The 16,013-nt window shown below is 34.6% G+C and overlaps 2 protein-coding genes across 3 annotated transcripts; both read right to left on the bottom strand.

Moving 5' to 3' along the window:
• Window positions 1-521: 521 nt before the first annotated feature.
• On the bottom strand, window positions 522-2,595 carry LOC122314354 (dof zinc finger protein DOF4.6-like). The gene is made up of 2 exons (XM_043129877.1): window positions 2,438-2,595; window positions 522-1,929 (listed from the first exon to the last, which is right to left on the bottom strand). The coding sequence occupies exons 1-2, from the start codon at window positions 2,459-2,461 to the stop codon at window positions 1,081-1,083; spliced, it is 873 nt and encodes a 290-aa protein (XP_042985811.1). The 5' UTR covers window positions 2,462-2,595; the 3' UTR covers window positions 522-1,080.
• A 5,354-nt stretch (window positions 2,596-7,949) lies between these two features.
• Window positions 7,950-15,533, bottom strand: LOC122313714. 2 transcript variants are annotated; one of them, XM_043128901.1, is made up of 10 exons: window positions 15,102-15,533; window positions 14,067-14,198; window positions 13,512-13,575; window positions 13,312-13,374; window positions 12,845-12,928; window positions 11,093-11,535; window positions 10,702-10,778; window positions 10,429-10,564; window positions 9,236-9,439; window positions 7,950-8,363 (listed from the first exon to the last, which is right to left on the bottom strand). In XM_043128901.1, exons 1-10 carry the CDS (start codon window positions 15,504-15,506, stop codon window positions 8,304-8,306), a joined length of 1,668 nt encoding a protein of 555 aa, XP_042984835.1. In that variant the 5' UTR covers window positions 15,507-15,533; the 3' UTR covers window positions 7,950-8,303. The 2 variants fall into 2 exon arrangements, with proteins under 2 accessions (XP_042984835.1, XP_042984836.1); XM_043128902.1 differs by lacking the exons at window positions 13,312-13,374; window positions 13,512-13,575 and having other exon boundaries at window positions 12,845-12,968.
• Window positions 15,534-16,013: the final 480 nt, after the last annotated feature.

Genomic DNA, 16,013 nt, shown 5'->3' on the forward strand with positions numbered 1-16,013 from the left:
CCCAGTACGCATGCACCAGATCAGCCGTAGAGGTGCAAGAAAATGAGAAAGAAAGAAGCTGCGAAGATGGGGGTGGGGGCATGGACTTGGAGATAGATCAGTATAAGTATTAATAACTCATGGAAATGGATCGAGCACATGATGCATGAATTTGAGGAATGAGCTTTGGACTCGTGTGGCTGCACTGCTGCATGGAGAGACACATTTGTGATATATTATAAGGCATGCATATCATGTACATTGGATCACTAGTTGCCAAGTGGTACAGCAAGTTGATCTTTTTTACCTTTCTATTTTTTCCCTCTTTCTGCAGTTTTAGTGTGGCATGTGAAGAAATGGTTCGTGGGTGTCATACCAAGTCATTCAGGTAGTTCTTCAGATCCTATTTTCTTCATGAATGTGGTGCTTTATTGGGTGGAAGAATCTGATCTAAGACCCAGATAGTGCTGATTAAAGACCTGACACTTCTGGACCCTGTTGGCAAGCAAAAAGAGAAAAGGGGAAAAAGAAAAAGGAGAAACTTTTGCTGTAAAGGATTGACAGCCATCTTTCCAACTCACTTTTAAGTTCAAAGGATATAAACAATCCAGAAATAGTTACAGATAATCAAGCCACAAATCCCATCACTGTAATAAATTACAAAAATTATCTAAGTGAAGAAGTCATTTGTTCCTTAAGTCCTAAAAAGAGACATCGATCGATCTTTCTTAGCCTCTTGTTCTATCAGCTTTTATGCTGCATGCCGGGACACTCTTTTGAAAAGCCAACCTAAAATAAAGCTTCAGACATCCACATTGATCATAGTGCAAAGAAAGACGAGCGAAATAAAATAAGTACAGGGAACAAAGAAAATAAAGGGGGAAATTGATGCAAACAATAATAATAGTAATAATAATAACATGAGAAAGAGAAAGAAACCCATGTAGTACCCTATGATCTGTTAGTTTTGATTAACCCAAAAAAAAAAAAAAAAACAAGAAAAGAAAAGAAAAAACAAGTCACCCATGGAGTGGAAGAAAACAAACTGAAACACCAACTCCTCGATCGTTCATCCAATATTTCTGAGCTTGTGGGGCATATTTACCATGATCCTCCTCCCATCATTCCATTCCAATAACCATTAGAATGATCTCCTTGCCCTCTATTCTGCTCAAATTCGCTTGTTGTTGGGATCTGTTTCAAATCCTCAATAGGAAAAAGGAGCCTCGCACCAGTACCACTCTCTTGCACCCCTTGATGAAGAGTACTATTCCCATACCCACTTTCGAACCCCTCGAGAGAAAAATTCAGAGTACTCGGCTTGAACTCTTGCAAAGGAAACCCAGTACTTGAATATATTGTGCTAGATTCTGATACCGACATGGGCATGAAAGAACTAAATCCTCTTGAAGTGATCCCAGTCTTGAGCAGTTCCATGGCTGAGAGTTGAGTTGAAGTATTTGAGGATGAGCTAGGGTTTTGATGGTGGGTTTTGCTGTCAGTATTAAAGGGTACCTCAACATATTTAGATATGCTGTTGTAATCCTGATCACCAGGTGGATATGACAAGTTAAGATCTTGACCCTGATGAATCTTAGGGTTTTGAGAAGCAGAGTGAGGAAAACCAGCTGGTGGGGTAAGATGATGATGATCAGGAAGCTTCTTTGAAGATGAAGCAGGTGATGACGTTGATGATGATGATGAAGAAGAAGTTGATCTCTTGTTCTTCCTTGAACCTCCTCCAACAGGAACATTTCTCAAAGACCCACCTTCAGTCCAATACCTTCTACATGTCTTGCAGAAGTATCTTGGCTGAGAGAGATTGTAATTATTGTAGTAGCAAAACTTGGTATTAACTGAATTGCACCTTGGACAGTTCAAAGCTTGATCCTTTTGAGGCCTTGCCCTCATAGGCCTCGAATCCTCCATGGGTTTAACCACTCCAACTCCCTGAAGTTAAAGAAGAATAAAAAACCAAGAAAGAACAAAGAGCGGACAGCAAAAGGCCATAAGTTGATGATCAAAACAAAAGTAAACGTCTCAGGCCAGGAGAGAAGAATTTTAAAGACAGAGAAAGAAAGTGTAGTAGGAAACAAACAAGGCAGAGAAAACAAGGAAGCTGCTTTACACTTCGATGAGGATTACATGACCAGCAATAAAAACAAATTACAAAAACTTTTCCGGGTGCTTTATCAGACGGTGGAAAAAAGAAAGAAAAAGGTGCAGTACTTTGAAGAACATGAAGAGATCTTAAAAGACAGTAACACAAATTCAAATATAAGTAGGGGGGCTAGCTGAACAACATCACCTCATTGGGGGTTGTACCTTTCGAAACAATCAATAGAGAGAAATTTCAGAACTCAAACCAAAATATTCTTTATTTAGCTTTGAAAAACCCCCAAGCCCAGAAGAAAATTTCATAATTTCGTGGAAGAAAAGAACGAAAAAGTCTCTTTACCTGTGGCCACTGAGGAGTATCCATGGATGAAGAGGGAGAAAAAGGAAGAGAAGCTGGTCTTCCAAGAGATGAAAATCACACCGCTTTTCAAGTTGATTATCTTAAAGCAAGATGGAACACTAGACATGATATATGTGGTGGTTCCATGTGTTGGCCAACTATATCTGTGACCGGCTGTGAGAGAGAGAGAGAGAGAGAGAGAGAGAGAGAGAGAGAGAAGGGTAGTTTTGTCATTTGGGATCTTTCATTATCATACTCCATAGTTCCTTTCCTTTCTTCTTTTTCTTTCCCCTACCTTTATATGTATGGCAATCGTGTGTGTACGTGTATATATATATATATTGCCAAGGATACATACTAGGTTTGATCACTGCAGCTAGGTATTGATGATCTCAGGTTACATGCATTTTCTTTCCACCTATTTAATTTCTAAATGTTTGACAAAAAAGCAGGGCCTAGCTTCTTCTACGTACATTGTTGTTATTACAAGAGTATGTAATATGTATGTGGAAATTATAGAAGAATATTTGATCATGTGTACACGCATGCATACAGTACTACCACAAAAGTTACCATAGCTTTTTATCTTTTAAATTTCCAGTTAGTCAATCTTATTCTTTGCAGGCGTCTTTTTGCTCATGACATTGGACTTTAGTGACTTCTCTTTTTTTCAGACCAGAGAATGAGTAGTACTACTGGGATTCTTTCCTCTTTTCCTTCTCTTCAATTATTTTTTTATTTTATCAAGTTCTTTTTTTGTTTTTTGGTTGATTGTGTTGGGGCCTGGGGGAGACAGAGAGAATTGTAGGTCGGTTTCAAGGTTGAATCTGCAGCCTTGTGGCTTGTGGCTCTGATGCGTCCAAATAGGAAACGGCATCGATCCCTGCCAATATTGTTCTTGCCTTTGGGTGTTGAAGTGATTTAAAATGGTTTGAGTTAATTTGTAAATAGTAATGACTTAAAATATTTGAGTGAATTTTATTAGTCCATTAATATGTATTTGAATTTATGACGATGTAGGTTAAGATATGCTTTAACTTTTTATGTTAAGTTAAAAAAATAGTAAGTTTTATTAATGATTGATATGAAATAGACTGAGAAAGAGCTCAACATCTAAACATACCCTATATCTAAGAGGACAGTGCTATTTTTCATTTTTTTCTAATTTTATTATTCTCAATCATATATTCATTTAAGTAGGTGACATATAAAATCATTTATAATGCGCAAGAAATGTATTTGAGAATGAAAAAAATGAGAATAAAAATAATAATTTCTTTATTCACATTTGGATGACATAAAATAATTTTTTTATAGGAAAGAAACCATTTATTTAACAGAAAACAAAAAGTGACATAGAGTTTTTATCAAACCATACGGCTTGTAATACATTTGAGGGAAAATCATTCCTCTACATCCCTATGTCTTCCACATTCTAAGCTCTTCTAGCTAGCCTATGGGCAGCTTCATTGCCCATTTGATTAACATGAATAACATTGCAATTCTGAAACATCTTCATCAGTTTTCTAGTCTCCTGTACCAGCACACATTGATCCATGAATGAAGCACTGTCTTTATTGATCTCTAAAACCATTACCAAGCAATCATTTTCAAGAATAAGGTTCACAATCCCTATGTTTGCACAGAGCTATAATCCTCTCAACATGGCAAGTATTTCGATTGAGAAACAATCAGGAACTTCTTCCTCCTTGCTAGCTGCCAACATCATATTCCCAAGTGAATCTCTTAAAATGATCTCAATCTCAACCTTTTTCTGATCATAGAAAAGAGCACCATTCATATTCAGTTTGAAAGTCCCAGCTGGTGGTAGAATCCATTTACTAGAACTTTGAGATTGAGCCTGCTGTAATCTAATAGGCTGAAAAATCTTCTTGAAAGAAAGTACAAATTCAATCACTTGGCTTATTTCCATACAGGTTTGCTCATGAATCATTTTATTCCTCTAAACCAAATACCCCAAGCAATGAGCACAAAAGAAGAGAAGTCTTCAATAGATCCATTTACCTAAACAGGCAAAGTCATATCTTTAAAAGCCATGGACTGATCCATTTGTAGAAGCGTAGGCAGGTATTTGGACCACCAGTCATGAAGATGAGGACATTGTACAAGGGCATGCTTCAAGGTCTCTAGACTTCCATTACAAAATATACATTTCACTTCAACATCAATCTTTTTCATTCTTAGGTTTTCCATCGTTGGCAATCCTTCCTTACAAGCCCTCCATATAAACACCTTCACTTTATTGGGGATCTGCAGCTGCCGATCGAAGGGAATGCCAGAGTTTATTATAAGCATTTGCATTAGAAGATTCACATCTGCTAGACTCTTTGCATGCCTTGAAACATCAATAAGCAATCTTCACACTAAACCTCCCACTTCTCTCCTTCTCCCCAATCTACTTGTTTGGATTACAAGCAACATAGTTCATTAATTTCTTAAGAATTACCTAAGAAAAGATTTAATTTACAAATTATATCATGTATTAAATTTAATAAACATCTTAGCTATAAAAAAATTTCACAAAAGTAAATTTACTAATTAACATGATTTGATGTGATATATTAAATTTTAAAATTATTTTTATTATAAAATAAATATAAGCAACATAAAATTATGTCTATTTATAAATTTAAAATTAATATATCTCTTTAAATTTACTTGTAGTTGTAGAGCAGTAAGAAAAAATCATAGACGAAACTCGAGGCTCGAGAGAATGAATGTAAAAAGGACCCCACTTGCTAAAACAATAAAGCAGAAACATCGGGGAATAGGCTCATATAGATTGTACGAAGGTTGCCATGAAAAAAAGTCTCAGATGTCTCCGTGACAACGACTTTCTCTAAAGCTGAGCGTGCGCCAGTCTCCGAAGGAAAATAATATTGCGTGCATCCTGTAGGGTTAAAGAGACGAGTAATTCTATTTACGATAGATTGTCTAATTATTTTTTAAAAAAATTTATAGTTAAAAAAATTAATTTTTTTATATACGTTTCGTATTAATTTATTTTTTTTAAACAGAATTATATAATATTTATATAATTACGAATGTAAATATTATTTTTTTAAAAATATATGCTAGTTATTTTTATTTTTTTATATTTTATTAATTTGATAAGTCGAAATAATTATTTTATATTTAAAAAAATACAATCAATTACATTAATAAAATATACAAGAAATAATAAAAAATAACTGTTCATAAAAATTTTAATATGATAAGAGAATAATAAAATATTTTTTAAATCATACACACCTATTTGCCAAGAAAAATAATAATAATATTTGCTATCCTAATCATCGATTTTTCCCTTTTTGACTTGAATAATGAAGTTTTAATATGAAAAATCTCTTCAATTACAAAGTTCGTTACAATTATTGTAACTCCTCAATCTCATGCTCTAGATATGGATAATTCATAAAAGAGTCATGCTAGGCCACCAAGAGTGGCTCGAGAATTTCTATCTAGAAGTGTAAAATGTATTCTGTTTTTAACATTTAAAAATTTTAAAAAAAAAAATCACAAACCCATTTGAAAACAAATCCTTAACAATTAAATAAATAGAAAAATCGGTAACTTTTATTATCATTTCCCATCATAAAAAGTGAGTAGATTATAAAGATAATCATAAATGTTAAAAAATTTAAAACACTTATATGATTAAGAATAATGATATTTACAGTCGTGAGTATAAATATTATATAATTAATTTAAAAAAATAAATAAATATGAAATTTACATGAAAAAAAAATTAACTTATTAATAATAAATTTTAATCTTTTTAAAAAAGACTGTACGTAACAATACTATGTGACTAAGATGGTGAGTTTGCAAAATCGCACGTCCAAACATAGAAGTGCTAAAAAAGGAAAAACAAATAAGAAAATTACCAAATTGGAAGGATTCACTTCCTACATATTTTCCTCTGCCATTTTCCTTAATAAATGTATTTAAAAAAAAGGGGATAAAATAGAGCTGGTGTATGGTGGAGAAGAGTGTAGAATAAATAATAGGTAGAGTGGAGGTGATTTGATTGGGGAGAGCAGTGGGTTCACATCTTGGGTCCCACCTGTCTGTGGATTAGTGTTATAAACTTTGACAAATGAAATAAACGAATTTTTCTCTCTCTTCGTCCCTTTCTCATCCATAACTTTGCACTTCTTGCTTTTGGCTCTGTTGCATTTTTGCACCTGATCAAAAATGATTTTCGTAAATTAATTATTGAATAATATTAAATATAGTCGTATAGTATATAACTATTATTTCGAAAAAAATAAAATTTTTTTTATATAAGTATATTATTTATTTACCTTTTTAAAAATAATTATACGATATAAATATCGTTTCTTTTAATTATTATTATGTATTAAACCAAAAAGGCTTCAAACAGATTTTTATTCCAAAATTTAGTTATGATTCAAATCTTCTAATGTTCAACTTCTTGGTTTTAAAAATTGATTTTATGAGATTTTAAAAAAGTTTTTAGAGATTTTTTTTTTGGGAGTTATATAAAAAGTAGTTTTGATTATTATTTTTCTTTTTTTATAGAAATCAAGGCAAGATGTTTTAGATTGTTTTTGTTTAAATATATTTGGATTGAAAGTAATAACCAATGCTTATTATGTAGAGAAAAATGAGACCCACAGAGAAATTTCCTGGTCAAAAGGAGCCAACCATTTTACATTCCTTGATCACAATCAACATAGCATTCTTTCTGAGGCCCTTCTTAAAATCTTTACAAGAAAAGAGTCATAGTGGGACCGACCATCCACTGAGAATAATTACGTGTGGAACCCATCGCTTGAGCATCAGCATGAAAGAGACACTAAACTCTCGGCCAAGTAACAGTGCATGTGTGCATGTGTGTGTGTCATGCTTGTAAGGTTTGCATATCTTCTTCAGTATCAAAGTTGCCTAACAACTAAATCTTTGATTCATTAATTTAACTTTCAACCAATCACACTAAAGCTTAGTGCTTTGATGGACCAACTCAAAAGTAATGTTTGTTTACTTTCTATAAAGTAAGACATCATAAATGAACACAAAATGGCAAATCCAACAGGTCAAGGAACATGTCCTAAAATTTCAAAATTTCCCACAGGAAAAGATAAAGATTAGCCTATACTTGCATGACAAGGTTCTTTGGGCAATCCATCTTTTCAGAGTCAAATTAGTAACCACCACAGAACATTCCCTAGTTGAAAATGAGAAAATTCCTACACTAGAGACAGTTCAACTTCAACCAGTTTTGTTTGTCCCCTAAGTTTGTAATATACTCGGTAGTTCAAGCGTTTAAGGGCTATGATTTTGAAATCAATGTGACTTCCCTTGTGGGACATGAAGCACACTGCTTTTTGCCAAATGTGACAGCCCCAACAGTTGCATCAGTTCATTCTGGCACATAACTAGGATTGCTTCCATTGCATGCATAAACGCCTTTCACATGGGGAGGAGTTTATGCACAAGAAATATGATTTATTCGTAGAACACTGAGTTGGTGCAACTAAATAAATATAACTACGAAACAAAAAGTCTGAACAATATCACACATACACGTCATGCCCATACAGTAAAACTTCCAATTTAGTCAATTTTGGCAGACAGCTTTTCCCCATAGTGTAAAGGGTCCAACCAGTTCTATACAAAGCATCACCATATAATAAAGTGGGGGCATGTCGTGATCGTCTACTAGATACTGATGCCAAGAAAACTGAATTAATTTAAGCAATAGAAACGAGTAAAAAATGCATATAAAACTGATATGGACCTGTACTCAAAACAGGAGGTTCATAAAGTGGTACCAATACCAACTTGGGAGAAAAACTGCAAAATGATTCTGGACTTCGGATTAGTCATTCAACTTGCATACGTCGATGAACTTCTGGACTGCATTGTGGTATTGGGTTCCCTGTAACATTGATGCGAACATTAAACTCATGTTAGCAAAGCCCAATACCAACATCATCTACCCATGCGCATCTCATATCAAGTTCGGAGAAGTTGTATGCGATTTTTCAAACAAAATGACCAAACAGGAAAACATAATTTTTAATCTGTGTAATACGCTTGGCATTTTAAATGGTATAACCATAAGTCTTTGCAGTATCAAAGATTCCATCCACAAATCCTCGGAGAGAACCAAAGATGGATCCTCCTCATTCAATATGGTTCAAGATTGAGGCTTGATCTTAGCAAATGAACGAGCAGGAGAGAACCGTCTATCACAGATATATATATATATATATAATATTTTGATCCCCTTTTACCAAAAATAAAAGATTGAATGGATTATCCCAAACCTGTCTCTGCCACCTTCACACAACGCATTTATGTTGGCTGCATCTGTATTTTCAAAATTTTTTATGTCGTGAAAATATGGCATTCTTGATGAAATTCAGTTTTTTACACACCAAATTATATATAATATGGTTTTGTGTCCATCTGGTCCTTGAAAAAACCTGACAACACACCCTATATGTGATTTGTAGAACTGCCACAAGGCAAACTGACTCCCCATGTACCATCACATAGCCTTTTTAGACACTCGATCAATGAAACAGTTAATGTACATGGAGATTCTCTCCAAACAGGGAAAAAACATCGCTATGATTCTAACATGGATCAGTATGATATATACTTCAAACCTATCAAGTAAACTTGGCCTTGCACTGAAAACTGGCTCCTCAAATGATTTCTTACTCGGTCACAGTTGAAAAAACAGAGATAAATAGAACAGAAGATAAAAAAATGATGCAGAAAATTTGAATGGATAAACAGTACCTCCCAGTAAAGCTGGTGGCAGTCCATGCACTGCCAAAACTCTAAATTCTTGTTAAACAAGCAGTTAGGAATTCTTTGGAAACCTTTTGCAGCTTCAACAGCCTCTTCTGTGGTTAGAGGCTTTTGAATGAACCTCCCATTGCATTTGGAGCACCTTGACATCAGCTTATCCTCGCTAATTTTCAACTGGAAAGTTTCAATGACCTGCAAGTACAATTCAAGTTAACATTTACAACACTATTTCCTAACTTCAATCGAAAAGACATGAAGGAAAAAGTATCCAATCTCGGTCACCAGCGCATTCTCATCACACTACATTGTCACCTATTTTTTGAACTGAGACTCACATCCCTTCTTTTCTACATTTTTCTATTTATATCCCCTCCATTTACCATACATAATCTTACAACTACCATACAAGCCCACCATCAGCACTAGAACACCTTACCTTCTTAAACCCGGTTCATACCCAGAATCAGCTCCCAATTACTGTTTTAAGAAACAGCATCATACTTTTTTTGCACTCCCCATGCATTTTTACTCAGATTCCCTTGCATCTTTACTCGGAATAAAAATAAAACAACATAAAATATCATCATCAGAGGTACATACTTCCTAAACAAGACTAAAATAAAAAAATCCTATTTATTAAATCTATGATTAGATTTGCCTTCATTGATTCTGAAGAGATCTATTTAATTTTTTTTTTTTCATTTTCCGGTAGAATTTGAGATCTACGAAAATTAAAAAAATCTGTTTATCATCCATTTTCTTATCATCCTCTCATCATCTCATGATGTGGCATTAGATGATAGGTTCACAAATGAAATATAATAAATAGTCTCCAATCATCTAATGAGAGGATTATGAGAATTGGAATGATGAGTAGCATTACTTATGAAAATTTGATAAGATTTCAAGCATCATTATCAGTTTTAAAACATGATTAAGTTATGCTAGTTACTAATAGTTCAACAATTAATATTTAAATTCAAAGAAGCATTTAAACTAGTGCCAAAATTAATGTAGCAAGAATTTGATTTAGTGAGCTGTACCCAAAAAATGTTTCCTAGCCATCTTTAAACACTTGCACGGTCACGTGGTTGTTGAATTTTTTTATGATTTGCATTCGTAAAGCATTTCTCCAATAAATAAACTGTCTGCTTAGCTTGCAGATATAACTACATGCATACCTCCAGTAGTTGTTTATTTTTTAGAAGAGCCTTCACCCTATATATTTGATTTTTTATCAAATACTCATGTCTTAGCAGCTTAGCATCTCGTGTCAAGAGAACCCTATTCTCTTTGAGTGCTTGTTCTATTAACTCCCTGAACACAATTAAATTTCAGTTAGCATAAAAAATACACCAAGCTTAACACCATAATCAACAATTTTAAAGTAAGAAAAAATATTTATTCATTAAGAAAAAATATTTATTCATTGAGATCATTCATGTAAGGAACACCTTGGTTCGGGCTTTTTTGTATAAGGAATAGCAGCATCTATCCCAACGCACCGTAAATGTTTTGCCAAACCTTCGACCTGAGTAAATGTTTCATTAGCCCCATGCTTACAATATAAAGAAATGCATTTAAATCCTAGATTGCTGGGAGGTAACAAATCTAGGGTTTTGTATCACGTTACTGGAATTATTCTTACAGAGAAGAAAACATGATGATGATAATGAAGAAAAAACAGTGTTCCACTGATAGTTGGTCAGTTAGAAGCATGAGAACCTACCACAATTTTCCTTTATCTTATCAGGTAATTTATATTCAGCCATTTGTAGAAAGTAAAAATCAAAGACTTCTTAGCTTTAAAAAAACTCCGCATACACATATAAGACAAATACTTACCATCACATCACATAGAAATTTAGGGCATCCATCACCCCCCAAAGACAAGTCCCATGGTGGAGGCCCTTGCCAAGCATCTGAATTTTCTGATTGCTTTTCTTTGAAGATTGCATCCACTGGTGACTGTCTCTTCCCTCTCTTTTTGGAGGCCTTTGGCTTTCTGTCTGAATCTTTCAACACAATTTTTTCCCCATATTTTTTTACAACTTTCAATATAGATTCATCCATTGGCATGGTAATTCTGCATGATGATCTTGAAACCATCTCATGCACTGTAGTTATTTTTTCTGGAAAATTAGAAGCTGTAGCCTGGACTATTTCTAAAGCTTCACAAAATTTGATACTCAAAACTTTACTACTTATATCATGCTGCTCAAGAACCTCTTTCAACCCAAGATCCACATTAGCGGGAGACATTTTGTCAACATTGTGAAAATAACTCCCTGCAATGAAGAGCCCAAGAGACTTTTGTTACAAAGTGGATATGGCTTCAATTGTATTAAGTGAAGAGAGAGAAGAAAATAACATCATGAGATGCCTGGTAGTTTACGTGATGCTTATGCATGGCAAAACATCAATATGAACTAGTTATGAAAATTTGTAAACCCAATGAGTGAGAAGATAACGGTAGTTGGAACATGGAAAAATGCTTGCCATATTGGAAGATCACACTCTATGAATGGCACGAAAAAAAGTTTTAATTATCAATTTGCTGATATAAATTAAATGATCAAGCATGCAGTTCTATGGGTAATTTTCATTCAGATACTTGTCAGAACGAATGAGCATGGCTGTCTATTGATTTCTTGTAGAACAGTAAAACAGCTCCAGAGAATTTCGTTGTTCTTCTACAATTCCTTGTATCCGATGTTAAATAAAATGATGTTTGTATATTGGAGCTTGGGAGACTAACTGTCCCAGCTGTTTTGGTTGCTTCCACAATCTTTGCGGAGAATGTCAAAGTAGTTGCTCTGAATGATCACTGAAGCAATCAAATCATGGTCTCATTGTTGACATTTAACTGCTGGAAATGTCTTCTTCTTCTTTCTTTTTTTTTGGCTAGGTAATTTTTTTGAGGGACATCAGCCCTAGTACTAGTAGCTGGGGGGCTTTGAACCCCCAACCATAAACCCAATCGTCCATAAGGACCACGGGTAGTGCCATTCGGCCAGAAGGCCGTTGCCAACTCCAGCAAATATCTACTAATACAAATTGGTTGTGAATCATCCTTGCTCAAATTAATGATCAAATATGGGATAGTCAGTAGGCATCACATTCATTTAGTTCCTAAAGATTCATGGAACTTCAGTTTAGTTGTTAGATGACCAATCAAAGTGGTGGGAGAATGAATCTGCTATCTCAGAAGCATCCCTGTCACCCGCTCAATGAAACTTCTGAGACAAAAAAAAAAAAAGATCTCAGTGATGCAATTCTGTGGGAAATTCATGCTTTGAACATTGATGAGACTATAAGAAGGGCAACTTACCAGTATTTATGATCTATCTGGCAATTCATTAGCACCTATCAAATGCTTTATAACAGACTATACTTGTGATCATACGGTTTCAGGGAATGAAGGATGAAAGACATAATAGAAAAGTCATTCAACACATCAGAAGGCACATATATCCTTCCAAACCATTCTTTAAAGCAAAATACTATTTTTGTAGGTAAAAAAAAGCAGATATAAGGCACAGGTTTAATAATACAAAAACAACTTTTACAAATCTCAAATTTCAAAGCACCACATACCTTCTTTGATTGTCTTCGCATGAAATACATTAAATATTTCAAGCAAACAGTGCGCATCCATTGCTGCATATGTTTTCTGCTCTTCTGTAAGAGGACGATGTGACCAATCACTACATTGAAGCTCCTAAAGGAATATAGATTGCATTAAAGAATTGTACTAAGTGAAAGTGCCACCAAGTGACAGACCAGGAACTGAAATATCAAGGATACAAAACAATTCCTCAATAAGCTTGGAAAGGTGCCAGAACCAAGCCTCACAACAGAAGCCCAATAGAATGCCTCTATATTTGATGCACGGTGTTTGCATAGATATTCTAATTGTATAAAATAAAAAGAGAAGGCATAAGAATATGAGGAATGCAGCTGAATATTCACATTGGTCAGAAAGTAACATGCTAGCTAGATCCAAGTTCCTTTTGCAATGCATGAAAATATCACATTCTAACAGGCAGTAAATCTCCACCTACCTCTATTTTCAGTCAAATTGAAAACCACATAACGCAGAGAGAGCAGATAGTGGAAAACATGCCCTGGAGATTAGCAGACATTTGATTCATGATCAAACACAGAAATAGGCAATAGATGTTTGAAACTTTTTTCATATGCACAACAACAAAGGCATGAGACTGGTATATTAATATTGGAAGTTTATATTATCTCTAAGTACCACATCTGCAGGAAAACAAAAGGATATCAGGTTGCCTCCACAACATGTGAGTGTGAAGGTTTCTCTGCAAAATTCCCGTCATAGATTTAAATATTGAAGACCTATCACTCAACAATGCCTTCAATTGTTCCTTTCCTTTTCCTTTTTTTTCTTTCTTTCTTTCCTTTTTTTTTTTTTTTTTTTTTTTTTTTTTTGTGTGTGTGTGTGTGGTGGGGGGGGGGGGGGGGGGGGGGGGAGGGGGGGAAGATATGGACCTGAAATATCATTTTAAAAACTATGCTCCTAACCAAAATAAGGAATAGTCTTCAGGCCAGCACTTCTTTTTGGGTTTTATGTTTAAAACTTTATATTGAATGGCCAACACTAACTTCTGCCCCATTCAAATTGGTTACTTCAATGACTTAACAGAACTTATAATCTGTGATATTGAATGGACAAACAATTGCATATACAAAAATTGCAAAGCAACCAGGATCCATGAAATAACAAGAAACAAGATAGAATAAGATGTTATCTTGAGAATTATGCAAATGTGTAGAAATTCAAGAACCAAACCTTTGAAAGAGAGAGGCCCAACAGTTCTTTGCAGATGGTTGCCAGACTCTTAGTTTGTTTTGATACCTTCATTCCATGTAGCTTATGTTGCAAATGATTGTATACACTAGTGATATCCAAAAAGGGCTCGACCTATTTTCCATCGATCTATGAAACATAAGTACATTTTGTATGAAATTAACTCAACCCGATTACAAAAATCAAACTAACAACAAAATATTCATTAAGCATTCAAATAAGACTCCTTACTACCCTCCTCCTTGTCCTAGCGCTTCTGAAGAACATATTACAGACTTTGAGGGAGGAAATGAGGACAGACATGAACCCATATCTTACAACTTTGACTTCCTTGTTCCATGCCTTGTGAGTAAATAAGTAAATAATAAAGTATCCCTTAACTTTTTTTGATAATTAAAGTATCCCCTTAACTTCCCGATGAATCTAAATGATACCTACTTTCACTTCTCTTGTGAGACATTATGGCATGTAAGCATTAATATTGGAGAATTCTACGAGATATTTGAGTATATTCCAAAATTTTTGGCCTCTCTTTCCAACTACACAATGTGTTTTCTTGGTTAACAAAAAAAAAAAAAAATTAAAAATTAAAAAAAAAAAAAATTGTCGTCAACAATATATCACCACTCCACCTGTTATAATATATAAGTTCAAAGGATTTCGCTTGGTAATACAGATTGGAAAATATTAGATACAGAGAGCTCAACCTTCACTAATTCTTTAGAATATTACCAAAAACATGCAGCAGCTAATAGTGTGTCAGCATCAACTAAGAGAAAGCAATAACCATAACTCTAAACTATAGCATATAAAATCTCCACTGAGCTCTTTGTAACGCCCCGAACTGAAACTTTAGAACCCATGTTATACATTTGAAAAAAAAATCCTTTCTTAATAACAAAACTTGAGTTTCCCATTGTGGTGGGATTTAAAAGAAAACAGAGGGGAAAAAATGTTACAATTTAGAAATAAATAACGGTGTCCCAAAACAGAAAATGAAAAACGTTAAGCAATTACCCTGTCAAACCCAGGATCACAGCCTTGCTCACAGAAAGTGGAAGACAAGTAAATCAAATCCTGTTTGAATCTGAAACCCAGTTTCAATATATCAGGGGAAACGAAAACATCTCTAAGCAGTTCCCAGATTGAAGAGAGAGGGATTGAAGTCAGGTCGACGAGGAAAGTCGCCGAGTCCTCCAACTCGTCTGGGTCAGAGACGAGTCCGGGACCGAGTTCGCAGGCGAGTTGGAGGAGGGTGACTGTGGGGAAATAAGACTGATTTCCTGTGTGGTCGGGTTTCCACTCGGCGTCGAGAGCGATGAGTGAGGAACGAGTCAGAGACTTGGTTAAGTAACTGAACTCGGGCGAGTCGGTGGAGCAAACCAGGTGGATTTTGAGGGGCTTTTGTTTTCTAAGATCCATGGGAAAATAGAAAAAAAATAAATTTGTGAAATTGGTGTGAATTTAGGTCTTTCCAATTATAATATAGGGCTTTTTTAGGTCCAGCCCATCTGTATCTTGGGCTGTCTATTGGGCCGGCAAGCTACATTATTTTAGTTAGGATGCTTCCTAATATTTGCAATTTTTTTATTTTTTATTTTTTTTAATAACCAGATTTGCATTCATTCAAATCAAACACCATCCTTACAAATAAAAAGTTTATCAAGCCAAATAGCTTAATTAATAAAAGGATAATAATCCCACCACATGACAATATCATCAATTGCCTATGCATATCTAACCAAGTGATGAGCAGCCAAATTGCCTAATGGGTTGACATGCACAACTTGGACATCTTGAAAACCAATCATAAGCTTGCAAATGTCTTGAATGATGAACTCAAAATCTGTTACAAACTCAAAATTGGCATGCAAAGCCTTGACCAAAATCAAACAATCAGTTTCTAACAAAACTTTTGGAACACCTCAT

This window comes from Carya illinoinensis, chromosome 6 (assembly GCF_018687715.1).
Source record: "Carya illinoinensis cultivar Pawnee chromosome 6, C.illinoinensisPawnee_v1, whole genome shotgun sequence".
Taxonomy (NCBI): domain Eukaryota; kingdom Viridiplantae; phylum Streptophyta; class Magnoliopsida; order Fagales; family Juglandaceae; genus Carya; species Carya illinoinensis.